The sequence below is a fragment of the Perissodus microlepis genome, chromosome 4 (genome assembly GCF_051167445.1).
Source record: "Perissodus microlepis isolate ML-2025 ecotype Zambia chromosome 4, ASM5116744v1, whole genome shotgun sequence".
Lineage (NCBI taxonomy): Eukaryota > Metazoa > Chordata > Actinopteri > Cichliformes > Cichlidae > Perissodus > Perissodus microlepis.
Window position 1 is genome coordinate 12176894 of NC_140464.1, and position 19349 is coordinate 12196242.

The 19349-nt window shown below is 41.0% G+C and overlaps 4 protein-coding genes across 5 annotated transcripts; 1 reads left to right on the forward strand and 3 right to left on the reverse strand.

Annotated features, from left to right (window-relative positions):
• Window positions 1-121: 121 nt before the first annotated feature.
• On the reverse strand, window positions 122-4099 carry btr02 (bloodthirsty-related gene family, member 2). Of its 2 annotated transcripts, XM_084925779.1 has the most exons (7): window positions 3988-4099; window positions 2022-2294; window positions 1850-1927; window positions 1501-1743; window positions 1277-1403; window positions 1155-1181; window positions 122-916 (listed from the first exon to the last, which is right to left on the reverse strand). In XM_084925779.1, the coding sequence occupies exons 2-7, from the start codon at window positions 2289-2291 to the stop codon at window positions 372-374; spliced, it is 1290 nt and encodes a 429-aa protein (XP_084781905.1). In that variant the 5' UTR covers window positions 2292-2294; window positions 3988-4099; the 3' UTR covers window positions 122-371. The 2 variants fall into 2 exon arrangements, with proteins under 2 accessions (XP_084781905.1, XP_084781904.1); XM_084925778.1 differs by lacking the exon at window positions 3988-4099 and having other exon boundaries at window positions 2022-2295.
• Window positions 4100-4520: 421 nt separating this feature from the next.
• On the reverse strand, window positions 4521-8792 carry LOC146388449 (GTPase IMAP family member 4). The gene is made up of 2 exons (XM_084925781.1): window positions 6055-8792; window positions 4521-5556 (listed from the first exon to the last, which is right to left on the reverse strand). Exons 1-2 carry the CDS (start codon window positions 6071-6073, stop codon window positions 4532-4534), a joined length of 1044 nt encoding a protein of 347 aa, XP_084781907.1. The 5' UTR covers window positions 6074-8792; the 3' UTR covers window positions 4521-4531.
• A 10-nt stretch (window positions 8793-8802) lies between these two features.
• On the forward strand, window positions 8803-13400 carry rsad1 (radical S-adenosyl methionine domain containing 1). Its single transcript, XM_084925776.1, has 9 exons — window positions 8803-9131; window positions 9260-9393; window positions 9470-9674; window positions 10208-10573; window positions 11871-11934; window positions 12020-12167; window positions 12427-12481; window positions 12582-12685; window positions 12896-13400. Exons 1-9 carry the CDS (start codon window positions 8991-8993, stop codon window positions 13005-13007), a joined length of 1329 nt encoding a protein of 442 aa, XP_084781902.1. The 5' UTR covers window positions 8803-8990; the 3' UTR covers window positions 13008-13400.
• A 1356-nt stretch (window positions 13401-14756) lies between these two features.
• On the reverse strand, window positions 14757-16198 carry rasd2a (RASD family member 2a). Its single transcript, XM_084925780.1, has 2 exons — window positions 15548-16198; window positions 14757-15436 (listed from the first exon to the last, which is right to left on the reverse strand). Exons 1-2 carry the CDS (start codon window positions 16083-16085, stop codon window positions 14919-14921), a joined length of 1056 nt encoding a protein of 351 aa, XP_084781906.1. The 5' UTR covers window positions 16086-16198; the 3' UTR covers window positions 14757-14918.
• Window positions 16199-19349: the final 3151 nt, after the last annotated feature.

The following is a 19349-nucleotide window of genomic DNA, read 5'->3' on the forward strand; positions in this document are numbered from 1 at the left end:
TTTTACTGTGCCCTCCCCCCCGCTTTCCCTGCTTCTCGTCAACCTCTGTCCCAACCCTGCAGCCCCGCGCATCCATCCAACTCAGCAATCCTCTTTTTTCTACTTTCACTCACTTGTTCATTTATGACAGCCATCTATTATTTACTGCCACGCTTTTTTCTTTTTTCAGTCTGTTTATGCGTTTCATTGAAGTTTTCAAGTGTACTGACGTAGTCCTTTTGCACCATCTTGTTCAGTAGCCTGCTCTGACAGGGAAAATGTGGCTCATTGTTCAATAGCTTTGTAAATAAATAAACACATTAATCACGCTAGATAAATATTAAGGAGATAACAAGAACCAACAAGTAACTCTTTTTAAACTGGAATGAGGTTTAGATGTTGCAAAAACTTGAGCAGATGACTAGAGGAGCTGCATTTCTGCCTCCATGCATGCGACCAGGACTGAAGAATGGATGGAGCCGATCTGTGAACTTATCCATGAAGGTCTGAATGTGGACTCCAGAGTCTGCGCAGTAGAAGGACACACGACCTTCGTTGTAATCCAGAAACACTCCAAACTTCTTGGGTCGTTGGTCTAGAGCCAACTGGGTGACAGGAGAGGTGTTTGCAATGTACTGGCCTCCAGCTTTCAGGCTTAAGGTCCAGTAACCATTTGCAGGGCACACTGTGAACTTGCCTTTCCTGTTTACGGACTGTCTGGCAACACCTAGGGTCCATTCTATCTTCTCCCCAACCTCCACTTCCCAGTAGCACCTCCCGCCAGCGAAGCTTTCTTTGGCCAGAACATTTCCCACTCTGTCAAACCTCTTGGGGTTCTCCGGTACTTCCTGAAGCTTATCCGTGTGCCTCACCTGCTTTCTGTCATCTGAGACCCAAAGGAAAGGGTGGGCTGTTTTAGCACTTAGGTTAACATCCACTAAAAAGAAAAAAGAGCAAAGAAAGGAGAAAAAGAGGAAAAAGTCAAGAATTAGTCAAACAGTGCGCGTTCATTTTCAGCTATTCACAACAGCGGAAAATTCATGCAGTTTAATTTTAAACTCAAAATGAAGCTGAATTATGGTTATATTTTTGATATTATCCACAAAAATAATCTTCAATCCCTAATAATTTTTGTAAAGTTGATAAAATGTATTTCTGCACAGCGTGAACCTTACCTGAGTATTTCTCGATTCTCTTAAGTTCTAAAAACAAACAAGGGGGGGGGGGGGGGGAATGTCAATGAATTTATCTTTTAAGATTGATATGATGCACGCAAGATTAAAACAGCTCCACCCACCAGCTTTGGAGAGTCTGTTGACTTCTAACTTTATTTGTTCCAACACGTCTGACAGTGCTCTTCTGGTGACTCCAATACAAGGATCAGTTTCTATGGTAACCTTGGACCAGTCCTTCATCTCACAGGGCTAAATAGCATTCGCAGTGTTGGAAAGATTTTACAGTTATGCTTCAAATCACATCATCATCACTTCCTGCATTTGGCAGTAGATGGAGATAACTTACCTTGGCAGGTCGCTTCAAGTCGTCACTCTGATCACCAGAGATCTGAGGGTCCGGTTCTTTGGTCTCCTTCCTCAGCTCCTCAATCTCCTGTTCGATCTCTTTGACCAGTGTTTCTACCCTGCTGTCCTCTTCTCTCTGCCTCTCCTCAATTGCAGCAACAACAGCTTTATGGCTCTTCTCCATAGCATTTACAAGGGCAGAGAAGATCTTCTGACTCTCTCGCACCTCTCTGAGGTAAGAGTTCTGATTGGACAGCAACATCATTTAATGATGTACAGATCAAAGTAAAATAAAGAAAAAATATAAATTATGTTATACATGTTTAAGTTTTATAGATATTTCCACTCACCTTTTGTAGCCCGAGTGAGTATTTCAGTCTTTCTATCTTCTGCACCCTTTCCTGAATCATTTGGTTAACATCTATAACCTGTGAATGTGCGAACACTTTGCATCAGCACACAAAAATACACTAGATTTATTAGATTAGATCACCTGTTATTAGATAACAGAAAAAAGAGTACCGTTTCCTCATCTGGGGGTTTCTGTGGTCGAGACTTCCTGTAGTTTTCAGATATGTCTGCCAGTATGTGGTTGACACTGAGGTCAGGCTTGTCTGTGAACAGTCTCCTGCAGTGAGGGCAGTATTTCAACTGATGTCGTGTCCAGTATTTGGACAGGCAGGACAAGCAAAAGCTGTGTCCACATGGTATGGTTACGGGGCTGGTGAAGATGTCCCTACACAGAAAGCACAAGAAGTGCTTCTCAGGGAGCAAGCAGATGGTAGAGGCCATGATCTGAAAAAGAAATTATGTCAGAAAAAAGTAAGCAACAGAACTTTTCCTGCTGTGCATATCGAAGTCTTTTAAGGGAGTGTTGTGTTTGAATAGTAAAGCAAAGAATAAACCAAAAGTGATACCTACGAGTAAGTGAGAAGTGCCAACAGAAGTCGTTTGATAAACAAATGCAATGAAACCATCTTGTTAACAGTCCCAACTTAAAAGTACTATAAAGTACTATAAAGTAGATTTGTGTTTTTAACACATAATTGTGTAAATGCTCAATCCTACATCCACGATTTTACTTACGCACTATGACGGTACACAAGTATCAAAAGTACTTGTCACTGTTACTCATATTACAAGATGCTTATCATATGTTTTATGAATTTTCAAGTGTATTAGTCATACATTGATTGGCCACTTTGTTAGGTGAGTCCGTTTAATTGCTCGTCAACATAAATATCTAATCTGCCAATCACATAGCAGCAACTCATGCATTTAGGCATGTAGAAATAGTCAGAATGACGTGAAGTTGAAACTGAGCATAAGAATGGGAAAGAACGTAATTTAAATGACATTCAATGTAGCATAGTACTTGGCAGAAAATCACCCTGGGCTACTGGGGTTTTCCTGCACAACCATCTCTAGGCTTTACAGAGAATGGTCTGAAAAAGAGATTGTATCCAGTGAGAGGTCAGAGGAGAATGACCAGACTGCTTCAAAGAAGGCAACAATAACTCTAATAACTACTTGTTACAGCCAAGGTATGCAAAAGAGCATCTCCTTGAAGCAGATGGGCTTCAGTAGCAGAAGACCACACCAGGTGCCACTTCTGTAAACTAAGAACAGGAAACGGAGGCTACAGTTTGCACAGGATCACCAACATTAGACAATAAAAGACTGGACAAATGACTCTCAGTTTCATTTTGCTGCCATGTTCAGATGTTAGAATCAGAATTTGGAGTAAACAAAAGCATGGATCTGCACTTCCTTGCATCAACAGTTCAGGTCAGTGGTGTTGGTGCAATGATCTGTGGGATATTTTCTAATCACACTTCAGACACCTTAGTACCACCACAGCCCAAGATTTTAGACACAGATACTTAAGGTTTGACTTTAAAATCCATGCTTATTAAACAACAGTAAATATTCAGAATTCAGCTCACATTTCGCGTGAGAGAAGGCGGATTTACTCATGGCAGAAATATTTTCACTGGAATTCAGGGCGTCATGTTTTAACATTGTGTTCTCATACAGAATGGATTACTCTCATTCTACACAGACTAAAAGAGGCACAAACAACTGGACATGATTATACTTTAATGCCCTGCCGTTGAACTTTACCCCGTTATCTCTTTCTATCTCTGCGTGTTTTGATTGCCACTGTCACAGCCAGTGTGAGCAACAGCAGATTGATAACAAACAGAGGCAGCAAAATATGCAGTCAAACTGGTATTTGCCAAATAGTTTTCTTGTGTCATGAGGAAGCTACGAGTCAAAACAAAAATAAACCCACTAAATTCTCAAGATCGTTTTAATGTAATGTGCAATCCTCAGTTCGGACTCCCTTGTACTCACATAGGAAACAGTTTACGATTATGCAACATGGCCATAAAAGATTGAGAGGACTAACAGGAAATCAGCACACAGGTAACTTTGTGAAAACAGACACATTTGTTAAAAAGTATTAAAGGAAATGTGATCTTACCTTTACTTAGTTGATCTTTTCTGGGTAGGAGCGGTGTCTGTATGGCTTGTACTTGTTAATTTAGTTAATAATACACAGAAACTTCACTGGTTCACACTGAACAGGTGTACTGAGGTATGTGGATTGTCTAGGAAAGTGGCAGTGCTTTAGACAATGGCGTGTTCAGCTAAGACTCCGCCCTACATGTTATTTGAGTTGCACTTCAACTAATCCACAGCAAGGCACCAGGAAGAGGTGGAGGTTGAATAAAATATAAAGTGTTCACACAAATCTGCTATAAATGTGCTAAAATCACAGCTTTATTTATTTATAATAGGCCTATTTATAGTTTAAACTGGCTGTCACAGTTTGAATTGATGCCACTGGAAACCTTTCAAGTTTTCTGTCGAAATAGTCTCGTACTACACGTATGTTCTTGAGATGAAAGAGGGCTTAAGACGGCTATCTAGTTTGTTATCAAGTAAGTCAGAAAGCTACCTAACCAGAAGTTGGATACAAAGAGTAAGTTTTTTATTTTCATCAGGTCATCAGTCAGTTCCCTATGTCATGTACGAGGAGCTGCAAAGAAGCGGTTAATAAAGATTGAGTTGAAGTTCAGTCTGGCAGTCGGGGCCATTCTGTTGTCCATATGCTTTATTGCCACCTGTGCTGTTCCCCCTGCTGATCCACCCACTGCACCACCTATGATCCCATAGAGAACCATCCCTCCTGGGCCCTCTATAGACCCGGCCAGCGCACCCATCACAGCCCCCACAACAAAACCCGTCCCCAGGCCTCTGGCTAGGGACGTCCTGAGCCAGCTGTTGTCGATCTCCGCTTGAGTTCTAATCTCTGCGCCAATATTAGCCGTATAGGCATCCTTCTGGAAGTACAGCTCCTCTTCCATGTATTGCTTTTCCATCTCAGTCCATGCCTTCTCTATCTCTGCTGCTCGCTGCTTCCTAAGCTTATTCTCCTCCTTCTTTACACAGTCCTCTGCCTTCTGGAAAGTTCTGCTGGAGAAGTAGCCTCCTCCTAACGAGGCAACCATCAGCTCTATCTTCTTCAACAGCTCTCTGTCCTGACTTCGATCTCTCCAGTTCTTGTTGAAAAGGTGAAAGCGTCCACCGTACTTCTCGATGAGTTCTCGCAGATGCCAATCTGTCTTCTTCACCCTATCTTCCAAGGCAGCTCTATTCTGATTTCCTTCATAGGCCAGGAGGACCATGGCGTGTCTCAGACAGTGTCTTCCAAAGCGTTCCCTCATCAGTCTGGAGGTTCTCACATCATTGGGGGAGATTTTCTCCATGTCAAAGGCAACGAGAAAGGCATGGGGACCAGGTATACATAAGCACTTGGACCTCCTTAGCTCCATCTTCCTCTTAGCTTTAGATATATCCTTATCATAGATGTTTGGTCCATTGATCACTGCCACTCGTCTACCAGCCAGCTCACCGTTGTTCTTTATGCTGCCAGAAAGGCTGGTGACATCCTTAGAAAACACCTGTCTCCCAAGTATGGAATTGGTTAGTAGGAACTGAGAAGGTCCACTGCTACCAACCACAATGAGCCTTAATTCTATGGCACCACCTTTAAAAATTAAAAAAAAAAAAAACAGAAATTCAATTGGGATCAGATTGATAAAGATTTATTTTTTTAAAGTGTGTAATAAACTCTACAGAAAACAATAGAAAATGTCAAAAGAAGCTAAAATATCAGCAATTAACATCATTAACACCATATTGTTTGTGTTTGTCTTATTTTATACTTTTTCTGATATCAATGCAATGCAAAGCATGTTTGAAAAGGGCTGTGTGTGTGCATGTGTCTGGTTCATCCTACTTTCTGAACATAACTTATGGTACATGTGTGCAGTAAAATCTAACAGTAAGTAGGGTAGTTTGATTTTTATTGTTAAAGTTAAACCCAAGGTTCAACTCCTCCTTCTCCACCTTTAGGTATTTTCCCACAGTCCCTGCCTGACATGCAACTTGAGAATATTCCCCTTTGTGCCTTTGTGCCTAGAGCAAAGAGAAACCACATCAAATCCTTTCTTTGTCATGTTTGCATGGTTATTGGAAAGCCTACCTTTCTTCCTTGTATCCATTTGGCAGCTTCACATCACAGATTCAGTAGTTTGTTTGTTTTTTTAATTTGGAAATTATTAAAACCTTTCCTTGAACCGACTTCACACATTTGAGTTCGGTGAAAATATATTCCTGTGTGTTTCCCGTTTCTCCCTCTGTCTGCCTCACTGTATCTGCTGATTAGATAACTGGTCACTAGATTTTACATTAAGTGGAAAATGACCTCAGGGCTGGAAGCTGGCAGTGAACATATTCACATTTATTGACATTAATATTAATCTATGTGTAATTAAAGCTTTAGATTTATTACTGATTGAATGTATGAACACTGTCTTATTTTGGAAATTATATTGCAGTAAATGAGAGCAGGTATACATGCATGCTTTATTTGTTTTGATTTGAATTATCAAGTGAGGATCACACTCATCTGATGATGAGTAGCACCGACATGGATCCATGATTGCAGTCATATCAGAATGATGAAGACATTTATTGCCTATAATCCTGATTTAGATTTTTAATCTTTAGTTAAAAAATAATCCGTTTTTAAAGCAGCTGTTCTAGGCTGTGTTACTGTCTTTGTGCTAGGCTTCGGAAAAATCAATATCTCATTAGTTAGTTTCATCGTGTGTTAGTGGGACACACATTTATTTTCCAAATATAGACTTGTGTCTTTATTTAATGTATCAGCTATGCTCATAAGAATTCCCACATAATCTACCAGTGGATCAGCCCAACCATACCCTTGAAAGTCTCTAGGTTGTCTTGACTATGGTTACATGTGTCGGTCCACTGAGTTGGTGCCAGATATTTGTATTATTCAATTCAATTATATACATTGCCAAATCACAACAACTCTAGCTTTAAAGCGCTTTATATTGTAAGGTAAAGACCACACAATAATACAGAGAAAACAGAGGAAAACCCCAGCAATCATATGAACCCATGAGCAATGGCTTTGGTGACAGGAAAGGAAAAACTTCATTTTAGGAAGAATAAACCTCCAGCAGAACCAGGCTCAGGGAGGTACAGCTATCTGTCGCAACCAGATGGGAGTGAGGGTAGGAAGACAGCATAAAGACATGCTGTGGAAGAGAACCAGATATTAATAATGACTCATGATTAAATGCTGAGTGATGTATAAACACTTAAAAAGGTAAATTAAGAAGAAACACTGAAAGTGCATTGTGGGAATCCCCAAGCAGCCTTCCCACAAAGGGAAGGTTTACATTAGGACTGAGGGTTATCTGATCCAGCCCTAACTATAAACTTTAAGCCTTAAAAAAAAGTTTTAAGCCTAATCTTAAAAGTAGAGAGTGTGCCTGTCTCCCAATGTCTCAGAGCAGAGTGCTCTGTAGAGGTGATAGAGTACTGTGAGGTTTTTAAGATAAAGTGGGGGCTGAGTATTCAAGACCTTGTATGTTAGGATCAGAATTGTAAATTCAATTCTGGATTTAACAGAGAGCCAATGAAGACAAGCCGTCTCTTTCTGGAGCCTGTCAGTACTCTTGCTGCAGCATTTTGGATCAGCTGAAGCTTTTTCAGAGAGTTTTAGGACATCTTGATAATGCTGAATGACAGTAGTTCAGCCTAGAAGTAATAACAAGCAGTTGAACAGGTGCACCCAACAAAGATTACTTATGATTCATAGGCTCCTAAATAAGCGGCGTCATTTTCAATATAAGGCCCATATAAATCATATTTTAATCAGAAATAGCTTAAAATCAACCTCTAAATCATAGAAAACTAACAATACTATTTACCTTCCAGCATGTTGTCAAATTTGAGCCATTTTAAACTTTGACAACAGCAAAAATACCCTACGTGTTATAAATATTTAATACTGTTTGATTCTTTTGCAAATTTTATATATAGTGAGGCTATTTGGGGTCAGATTTGACCTGTATCTATCCAAATGTATTTCAGATTCACTACCATTAGTAAAATCAAGAAAAACTGTGAATTTTAGGGAATCTTGAAACTGCAAATCTGTGTGTGCCTTGTCTGTTATGGGATAGTGGTGACAGAGTTCAAGGGCCACATTTGACCAGGTTAGTGCAAAGACAGAATAGGAGTTATAATATATAACCCTACATGACAAGCAGAGGTCAAAGAGTGCCTTGATGCCAATGATTACCAATTTCACTTCACAGAGAGAGGGTTCCTGGTTCAATCCTGGCTAGGGTCATTCAGTATGGAGTTTAAAGGCACTTTGAGTGGTTAGTAAGAGTGGAAAATGCTATATAAATATGAGTGTATTACAGTTAGACCTGAAATGTAAAAAAAAGAAAAGAAAAGAAAAACAAATAAATCATTCATTTTGATAGTCTCATAGTTACATAACACATGTGCAAGTCCCACACAAGCAAGGATTTCATTAATGTTGCGATAATAATGATAACTGCAGATGGTACTTACAGAGATTTGTTATGACATAACATTGATCGTAGTGTTTAATGGTTGTAAAGGTCATACATGGTTATATAATAAATCCCAAGAGTTTAAGGAGTTTCTTTCCATTTCTACTTTAGCGTTAGAATATATTTAAATCATTACCGCTGCAACGTTTTCATGTTTTGGGTAAAACTTGAGACGATGTTGTGTGAAAATACATATTTTTCACCAAAAGCAAATGTTGCAAACCTAAAAACTTGGTTGACCCTCTTGTGCTTCGGGTATTTCTTACTGTGGTAAAACAGCGCCCCGCTGTGGCCAAACTGGGAACATGAAGAGGAAATCGCTCCATGTATTTCCGGTTGGAGCGACTTGACGGCACCTTCGAATAGCGTAAATACAAAGTGAATTTACGCTATTTTGTAACTACTTTGTTGTCACAGAAACGCATACCGTTTGAGTGATGAAGCCGGGTAGTGAGGTAACCTCTGGTTCGGGTCGGAGAATGTAATCTCCCGTGGAGAAACAAACGCTGTCTCCAAAATGATGAGACGCACATTAAATGCGGTCAGTCGTGTCCTCCCTCCCCGACTGCGGCACTTCTCGGACGGAGAAGTAACCGAAGATGTGTCTGAATGTGCGGCATCTCCACAAATCACAGAGCGCGCGTCTCTTTATGTGCACGTGAGCTATAGCTTCTTTTTTCTTTTTCTGAGAACATCACGCGCACATGTATCCGTAACTGCATGTTGACTCACCTGATTTAAGCATAAGTGGGCTGTGTCATGACTATAAGGTTCTTCCTCCCCCAGTGGCCTTACTGTCTCAGGAGGTGCTCCTACTGCAATTTCAATAAGTACATATCCAAAGAGAATAATGACCATATCATGACTAAGTGCCTTCAGAAGGAGACTGAGACACTGCTGCGACTCAGTCAAGTATCCTGGTATGTGCATTTATTAAACCTGACAATCAGTAACTGTAACCTGCAGCTGAGATCACGCTCTGGTTTTCATTTGTAGCATCACCTCAGTGTTCTTTGGTGGTGGGACTCCAAGCCTGGCCCACCCCTCCATCTTTGCTGCGATCCTCGAGACTGTTTCCAGGCAGGTGAATCTCTCAGATGAGGCAGAGGTCACCCTCGAAGTCAACCCCACTCCTGCGGGAAAGTCCAGGTTAGAGGACTACTGCCGTGCTGGGGTGAACCGATTTTCCATCGGGGTCCAGGTGAGCATAATCCTCGGGTGCTCATGAAAACCCATGGAAAAGCAGGGCCTTCCAGCTGTTTTACTCAAAGCATTTAGTGGTTGGTTGCAACTTTACACTCCAGGCCTATCATTGTGTTCATGTTTTTCTTGAAAATCCCCTCTTCTGTGTGATGACATTTACTCAAAACACACTTTTTGAAGTTTAGTCCTGTCAGGTCCAAATCACATATCTAGGGTACCAGTGCTTGTTTCTTTTGCTCTGCATCATAGACATTAAATTGCATGCAATGAAAATTGCAATTTGGATTTTATATTGTAGATTTCAGTTGGAACAGAGCTTAAATGTGTTTTCAGAGGTTAATCTTTCCATCTGTCTATCTCCTGACTCGATAATATTGGAAAAATAACACAATTCAAAAATGTTGACCCACTTATATGTACTATGAGGTGATGTAACTCTGAAAATTGCATTAATAATTTGATTCTGAAGGGGTAAGGTGAGAACTTTTTTTCATTTTATGGAACAACACTGATCAAACTTTCTATCTTCAGTCTTTGCAGGATGAGGACTTGAAAAGTCTGGGAAGAGACCACGACTCCCACGAGGCTTTGCAGACTATCGAAGAGGCCAGGAGGCTGTGCCCTGGTCGGGTGTCGGTGGATGTCATGTTCGGACGTCCCAAACAAACCGTTGAATCCTGGGAAATAGAGTTGTCTGAGCTGCTGAGGGTGTGTGATGATCACGTGTCTCTGTACCAGCTGACCCTGGAGCGAGGCACTCAGCTTTTTAAACGGGTTGAGTGCGGTGCAGTGACGATGCCCTCCGAGGATGTGACAGCAGAAATGTACCAGCGCGCCAGGAAGACTCTGCACCAGCATGGCTTTCAACAGTACGAGGTGTCGAATTTTGCAAGACATGTAAGTCTTTGCTGTAACAAGAACGTTCTCCTTTCCGCACTTTAACGCTTCACCTTATCATGCATCCGTTTTATACACAAAAATTATATGTTAAATCGAAGGAAGGTTCGGAGAATGAAAAGAGAAAATAAATAAAAGAAAAACACTTCCTTGGTACATTTGTTTAAATGCTTATTAACACAAATACCTAGCCAGCCAATCAAGTGGCAGCAACTCATTGCATTTAGGCATGTAGACACGGTCAAGACGACCTGCTGAAATTCAAACTGAGCGTCAGAATTAAGAGAAGAGCGCTGATTTCAGTGACTCACAATGTGGCATTGTTATTTGTGCCAGACGGGCTGGTCTGAGTATTTCAGAAACTGCCGATCTGCTGCGAGTTTCCCACACAACCATCTCTAGGGTTTACTGAGAATGGCCTGAAAAAGTGAAAGAACCACTCAGCAACACTTCCTTGGTAGAAAATGCCTTGTTAATGTTAAGAGGTCAGAAGAGAATGACCAGGTTGACTTGAAGGCAACAGTAACTCAGATAACCACTCGTTACAGCCAAGGTTTGCAGAAGAGCATCTCTGACTGCACACCACACCAAATCTTAAAGAAGCATGCCAGATACCATCCTGTCAGCTAACAACTGGAAACTGAAGCTACAATTCTCACGGTCTCACCACAATTGGATAATAGAAGATTGAAAAATGTTGCCAGATCTGATGATTCTCAATTTCTGCTGCAGCTTTCGGATGGTAGGGTCAGAAATTGACATAAACATGAAAGCATGGATCCATCCTGCCTTGTAGCAACAGTTCAGGTTGTTGGTGGTTTATAATGGTGTAAGAGGATGTTTGTATGTGTTTGTAAGTGTCGTCATCTTCTGATGGCTGCTTTCAGAATAACGTGCCATATCACAAAGCTCAAGTCATCTCAATCTGACTGATAGTGGCTTCACTGTTTACAGTTCATGCAAAAAAAAAGTCTTCCTTCACTCTTAATTGTAAAATGCAAAATACGTACAACAAACTACATGTTCAGTCCTCTGTTTTATAGGCATCCATATTTTTCTTGTATAATTTAGAGTCATCAGATGTTTTCAAGGTTATTGAGCGCGATTTAAATGTCCAGTTCTATCGAAAACCAAAGATTTATATTGTTTTTCCCCAGCAGAGTCTACTAAGTTGTATTTTTAAGCTTCTTTTTAACTTTGTGTTTGGTTTTCTGTCTTCATTAAATCTCCATAATATGACAGTTTTACTATTCTCCCTCATAAACACTCAGTAAATGTTTTTCTCTGTGTAATGTAGAACTCAGTGAGTCATCACAATATCAGCTACTGGAAAGGAAACCAATACATCGGTGTCGGCCCAGGTAATACTTAGATCTAAAGCACTAAATCGCTCCGGTTATGCTCCTGTTGGAAACGGTGCTTTTTACATTGTTGTCTCTGACACAGGAGCACATGGGCGGTTTGTTCCTCTGGGGGAGGGAGGTGTTGTTCGAGAGGCCCGGACCCAGACTCTGGAGCCTGACGTGTGGATCCGTGAAGTGCGGCAGAGGGGACACGGGACGCGGAGGCGGCTTTCGCTTGGCCATCTTGAATTGTACGCCGTTGCACTTCCAGGCAGAGACAGATGCCCAGAAATGCTCCGAGCATGTGAAATGTAGCAGTGAAGTCTGAGACAGTCCACAGTGTAATTTATCACACTGAGCGTTGAGGCCGTGGCACATGTGCTTGTTCTCTCAAACATTCTGTCCTTGTGAGATGCTATTATGAGACTTGTATTCAGGCCTTTTACTCTTTCTGTTCTGTCCTTGCTATTCTGTATTCAGTTTAAGTTATGAAAGATGTTTGCTTGGCAGATTGGAGGAGGTGTTGGTGATGGGAATGAGAATGACTGAGGGCATTAATCATAAGGTAAAGCACACAAAATAAATCTTTCATTGTATTTTCTGTCACGGCAGATAATGTTCAGTTCGCAGAGACTTTTTTTTTTTTTTTTTAATTATGTTAACAGCACTGGGAGATGTTCAGCCCACAAACTGGCCTTGATGAAGTTTTTGGTGAATCCATTGTCGTCCAAGAGTTGCTACAGAGCGGACAGCTGATTCTTGATGACAGGTGACTTATGATGTTTAATTTTCTCTTTAAGTTTCCTTACCTAACAATTGCTTTTATTATTTGATAATATTTCCCTTATTATATAACGGTTTGGTGCATGAGGTGACAGAAAATAAGGGGAATAGTCTGTTCTGATTTCCACAGCACACGGTATTTAAAACGTCTCTACAGCTTGAAGGTTAAATCATTTGTGTCTTTTTTCCTTGTCAGGGGTCTGAGGTGCTCCTGGGAAGGACTGGCCTTACTGGACAGCATCCTTCCAGCTCTCCTGGTGGAGCTGGAAAGACAAATTTCCCCCAAAGCCTCACGGGGACCACTCTGAGTCTGCTGGCAGACAAACAAAGAACACCTCCAACCTTCAATGACACAAATGTTTATAAAGCAGATAAGCTCGTGGCTGTCAAAACATATAAAAACCAACAGTTTTGTTTGGTACACCTTTTAAACGTGTTAGTGAAGGCTCTTCATCATTTTCCATACCATTGCAAACGTGACTTTATCTTTAATGACTGCAGCCCAGCAGCGATCGAGCATATTGTGTTATGTCCGTGTTGCCTCTCCCACCGGTTAGAACGAGTCTTGGATTTAAGTCTCCGGATGCTTTCATGCAGTCATTACTACAACGGATACACTTTGCACTAAAGCTTTAATTGCTGCTGTTGCTGTTGTTTAATCATAATTATACCTCTGACAATAAACAGGAAATTGTTTTGGATTGATGTCATGGTCTTTTCAGCAAATGTACACGGTGAGTGGGAAGTTTTAGAGGGTGAACAAATTATATTATACCAAGAAAAGCCTCCGAGTAAGCAATCATTTTGTTCTCGGACTTTATTGATATCACTGCAGGTGCTGCATGTCTTCTCAAATCCCTGGAAATCATACCAGATGGATGAACATTAATTTCCTGGTGAGTAAAGGGATATCTAGATATATATATAGCTTTAAACTGATCCCAGCTCACTTGTAAGTCTCTAAATTTCGTAATCACTGTCGAGTTTGCCTAAAAAGAGCTTTGAAATGTGGTACTTCTGGAGAGAAGTGAGACATTTGTGTTGTGCATACAATAAAACTCCCCCTCATGAGAGAATAAATAATAAATATTTAGTCCATTTAAAAGGATTGAGTCTTATCTCAAGGAACTTTACTGTCATGAGACATATTCAGACATTATTATTTTTCCATGAACTAGGTCTGGAAATACAGATCTTTATGATTCAACTGTGTATTGAAAACCCAGCTAGTGCCCTGTCACTTTAAAAGTACATGCGGGTACATCGGCACCTTTTAAACCTTGTTTGTAGATTGAAATGTGGTGACCGTGGAGGCATGTTGAGCACCAGTTTGAGATGATTTAAGCCTTAGCAGCCATTAGAAGATGGGTTCACTGTGATCAGAGTTACTTAAATCCCCTTTCTTTCCCATTTTGATGCTCATTTGTGAATGTACCAGACAAATTTGTCAGGAGCTTGTGTTTTTATTTCATCGTGACTTTTAGTTTAGCTTTCTAAAGTGGGTTTTATTGATCCACTTCAGTTTTACTGTTTGGAGAGGTTTATTTTAAGCAAATATACTGAACTTCTTGTCAGTGTCAGTAATATTAAATGCCGAGTTGAATAATCGTTGTGCTCTCTCCATGGTGCTGATCTCACTCCGTCTCTCTCCTTTCGCCCACCTTCCCCTCTTTAATAAATCATGCGCTATCACTCATTGTTTCCTCCAACTACCATGGTGACACACAAGCGCGTACACCACCGCGGCTGATTAATAGGCATTGTAGCACCTCTGTACTTTAAGCCATTCACTAAACCGTGGGCGTTCTAAACAAACCGTGCAAAAACTCTCGAGACTGACAACAGATACTGGAAGATGTTGAAGGTCTGCGTTTGAATCATCCACCCATGGCTCTGAACTCCCTCCCACACGCGAGGTTTTTACATCATCACTCGAAGAGAATTGACTGCTTACGTCAGTGTGCGTAATCTGGCCGTGCCCGTCTCTTTGTGAAGAGATTCTTAAATGTTTTGTAACAAACGGAATGATGGAAAGCAAGGACACAAAACACGCAAGATAGTTGGAAATATTCAGCTTTTATTACAGGGTTATAGAACAGGGATATACAAAAAACACGATAAGAATGCACTGGTCCAGCCAGGTGCTACAGAGTATAACTCTTTACGTATACCATATTGCAGCGTACTACTACAATTTGTTTGTCGAGAAGTCTCATAATTCATTGAATCTGACACTTCTCGGGTTTGTTGTGTTTGGTGCTTGATCCAAGCACGAGTTGCAGGTCGCTGTTGAAGCTCGGGCGGCGCGCCAGAGGGTCCACTGCGGCACAGGGCGCAGAGAGTACCCGCGTACGGCTACCCCTCCTGCCTCGCTGGCCGACGTACAGCGACCGGTAGGTGAGGATGGGTATGACCTGATGTCGCGATGGACTGGTCTCGTGAGGTAGTCCACCCAGAGAGGCAAGGGCTCTGAACATCGCGTCCAGCCCGGTGCCGGTTTTAGCAGAGGTTTCGAAGAATGGGATATCCTCGCCGAGGATTTTCCCCACGTCTGGCCGTCTCACGACTCTCTCTGAGTCTAAGTCCCCTTTATTACCGCATACAATGACCGGCACTCTCACTGGCTGTTTTAATTTCAGCAGCTTTGCCTTAGCAGCTTTGATTTCGCTGAGCAGCTCACAGGCTTCACTCAGAGATTCTCTGTCATCCAAACTGAAGACGAGCAGAAAAATGTCACCTGGAGAGACAAAGAACATCAGATGTAAATTAAGGTAGTTAGCATTCATTTTCAAAATTTAAAAAAACAACATCCCTTAAAAACAGATTTAATACAGCACTGATTCCTAACCTGTCAGGATGGATAGTCTGCGTTTGGCAGGGAAGTCCCTCTCACTTGCCGCATCCAGAAGATCGACCTGGTATGCCTCTCCTCCTATGTGGAACAGCTTTCTGTGGAAGTCTTCGATTGTGGGCTCATAGCTCTCCTCAAAGTCTTTCCCCATGAACCGCCGGAGAATGTTTGTTTTACCCACTCTGGGCGCACCTAGCACAACTATTCTATGACAATTTCTGGGCTTGGTCAAACGCAACTCCAGCAGGTCCACGGACCTCTTCGGGAGTCGATCAGCCGACACTTGCCGATTGCCAGAACTTGTGGATCTACTCACAACTATCCTCGTATCCTGCTGTCTCCAGCACCCCTTAACCTTTTTGACGAGCCCCATGCCTGTCGCTATGTTTGAGGCTTTGGGGTGCTGGAGCACTGGACCGAGTGAGGTGCTCTGAAGATCTGGGTGCGTAATGCTTGATTGTAGATGCCCGGTGAGAGAGTTCAACATTTCGAGAATGCCATCAACGGGAAGATAAAACTTCTCAGTTGTGTTCATCTCTTGTGCTCTTTCAAGAGTCTCCAGTCACCGAGAGGCAATCACAACCTCACCAACCCAGTTGCTTTCCCATGTGTCCAGCGAAACAGAGCCGAGTGTCATCTCTTATACACCCACAGTTTCTGCGTCAGCAGGCTCATTCAAAATGCATTCCTTTTATAGAAGCACGGAGCCCCCCACGGCCCCCGCTTGTGAAAAATATTCCTTTGGAGGAAGACAAAAGTGCTAGATTGGCCTAGAAATATACAGTAGACTTTTTTCAGTTGGTGCATTGCAGCTTTCTGAAAGTTATCCGGATAGTTTTAAATTACGATCTTACTTTGTTCTGGGGGGGGGGCACGAAACACTCTGATCTGTTCTGGCACGCTTCTGTTTTTAGCACTTGACCTACAGGTGTTTCCTGTGTAATTCTGGGTAAATGTTTGGTAGACAGAGTACAGATAATTGCCCATATCATGGACATTGGAGGTGTGACGTGCGAGCGCAAATTAATTTTGTTTATCCTCTTATCCTCTTTTCCTGAAACGCTGTCACGGAGACATTAGCCATTTGCCGTATATGTATTTATATCTGTTATTTAACAGTTCCACAGTGTTTTCATAACAAATCCCACTTAACAACACATCCCTGCACCGCCCGACATAAATCTGTGCATGACGGATTTGATTATTCCTGAACTGTGATTGCATACTCTGGAAGCCCCTTTATTTTCTGAATTGCTCACGACTTTTTCGAGTGTTGAAGCTTGAAACCGAGCAACTCTTTGCTTTATGAATCATAGATGACCTGGCGATGAGTCCTCTGCAGAACCTCGCGTCAGAAAGCTGATGTTATTTTTCCACGGTACACTAACATATAAATCAAATTTGTATTTCTGGAGGAGAGATATGCTGATGTTTTAGAGAGAAGGTGTATCACTGGAGCACACCAAATCATTTGTGAGCTCAGTGCATTAGTCAGAACATGATACAAAGCCTTTTTTCCCTCCATCAAACTATTCTCAAAATCCAAGGACACTTTGAATGGACAGCCCACATAATGGTTTCTTTCTTGAACCTGAAAAACATGCAGTTATATATACAAGACTAGCTGATCGCCATGGAGATTGCAGTCTCACTCTAATAAGTGCACTTTAGTGCTACAGCTGAAAACCATGTTGTGATGAATAATGTAATATAAGCAGCCATAGTAGCTGATGATGTACGAGTAGATGGTTGGTTTCTAAATAGGTGCTATCAGCAGTACATAATGGAACACTGATATACTTCTAGAAATACTAATGGGTGCAAAAGTCTGAGAGAGCTCGTGAATATTTGAGCCAGTTTGCGTTTTTCGAAATTATATTGTAAAATTTTCTATTAAAAATAACAGTGAGCTTAATAAAGTGAGCAGAAACACGAATCCACGTATTTTAGTGCATCTTTGGTTTTGATCAGAGCATATACTTGAGATTCGCATTGTGCAAAATTTGCAGATTTTTTTTTGTTTTCAGGACATAAGAGGGAGACAAAAACACTGCCCCTAGAGGGCACCAGAGACAAACAGATGAAGTTAGTTGATTAACCAGTGGAAAGGAATTGATCATCGTTATGCACATCATGCTGCTTTTGTTGCAGCAGCAATTAACTAAAAGTAAATTATTATTCCCATTCATACACATTACAGGACATTTCACCCATTTTCAACCCTGCTCCTTTGTCTTGCATGACCTCTAATTTTAGCTGTTGTTTTTAGCATTCTTTGCTTGATGTAGCAGTTTACCTAAACAACAGTCTGAGCCCTCCTTTGTCAGAGTTCTTAGTCAGAGTGTCTTATCCTCCCTGGTGTGTTCCTTTTGTGATTGGTCTGGTCTGGATGCCACTTTAGATTGCTGACTCTTTTACTACATGCTAAATGTAGTTTGGTGCTGTCATGCTCAAATAAGCAAGGCTTTCCCTGAAAAAACAATGTTCCTTGAGAGACAGCATATGTTGCTCCAAAACCTATTCAAATTGTTTATTATTATCATTTAATGGACCTTTCACAAATGAGCAAGTTACCCATGCTGTTTGCAGCAACGCACATGATCACAGATGCAACCTTAGAACTGTGCACTGAAAACAAGGCTCTCTTCTTTAGCTCTGATGTCACAGCACCCAGCTTTTTTAAAAAAATATGTTGCTGGTACTGAATTAAATTAAGCATATATTTTTTTCAAATACTTTTAAATATGCTGTCAATAAAAACAGAATACAATGATTTGCAAATCTCATAAACCCACATTTTATTCACAATATAATAGAAAACATATAAATGTTTAAACTATAAAGACATTTGACTTTTTTGTGAAAATTTGAGCTCATTTAGAGTTTATTAGCAGCAACATCTCTCAAAAAGTTGTGATCAGTGCAACAAAAAGGCTGGAAAAGTAAGTGATATTAAAAAGAAACAGTTTGAGGAACATTTTTCAACTAATGAGATTAACTGGCAGCAGGTCAGTAACATGATTGGATATAAAAAGAATATCTTAGACAGGCAGTTTCTCAGAGCTGAAGATGGGTGGAGGTTCACCAATCTGCAACAAGCTCTGACATGCAAAGAAGAAGCCATATGTGAACATCACTGGGACACACTGCCGTCTTTGTAATATAAAATACGGAAACAAGACCAAGGGCTGTCGGACAAGAATGGAACAACATTCCTCTCCCAAAAGACTGCCATAAAATTCAAAGTGGAGCTAATATTGTTCTTATAATTGTACATTTGATATGTGTTCTATGTTCTACTGTGAATAAAATATGTGTTTATTCTGTATTTATTTACATTTTACAGAGTCTGGTAACTTTTGGGAATTAGGCTTGTGTGCCAAATTCTTAGTTTTAATAATGTCTGTAACAGTTTTAATAAACTTTATGGTTAAATTATATTTAAATTCTTTGCATTATTACACTATACAGTTTAAAAAAATCCAGCTTTTTCTGATGAAATAGGATCTCATGTTAATATCCCTGAGACTTACTATGGCTATAACCACCATAATCTAAGTCTTCCTTTCAGTGTAGTAATTTACATTATATACACTCACTGTAATGGAGGTGTCCCCAGGAGGTATAAGACTGTGTCAATAGATTAATGGCTCCAGAAGTAACACATGTGCACACACACTTGAAGTCTGATTGCCTTTCTTGCATGACGTCATCATTGGCCGTCCTCTCTCCTCCCCCTCTGTTTTCCCAGCCCTCGCCTGCATGTCCCCCCTGTCCTGACCTCATCACGCCTTTGTTG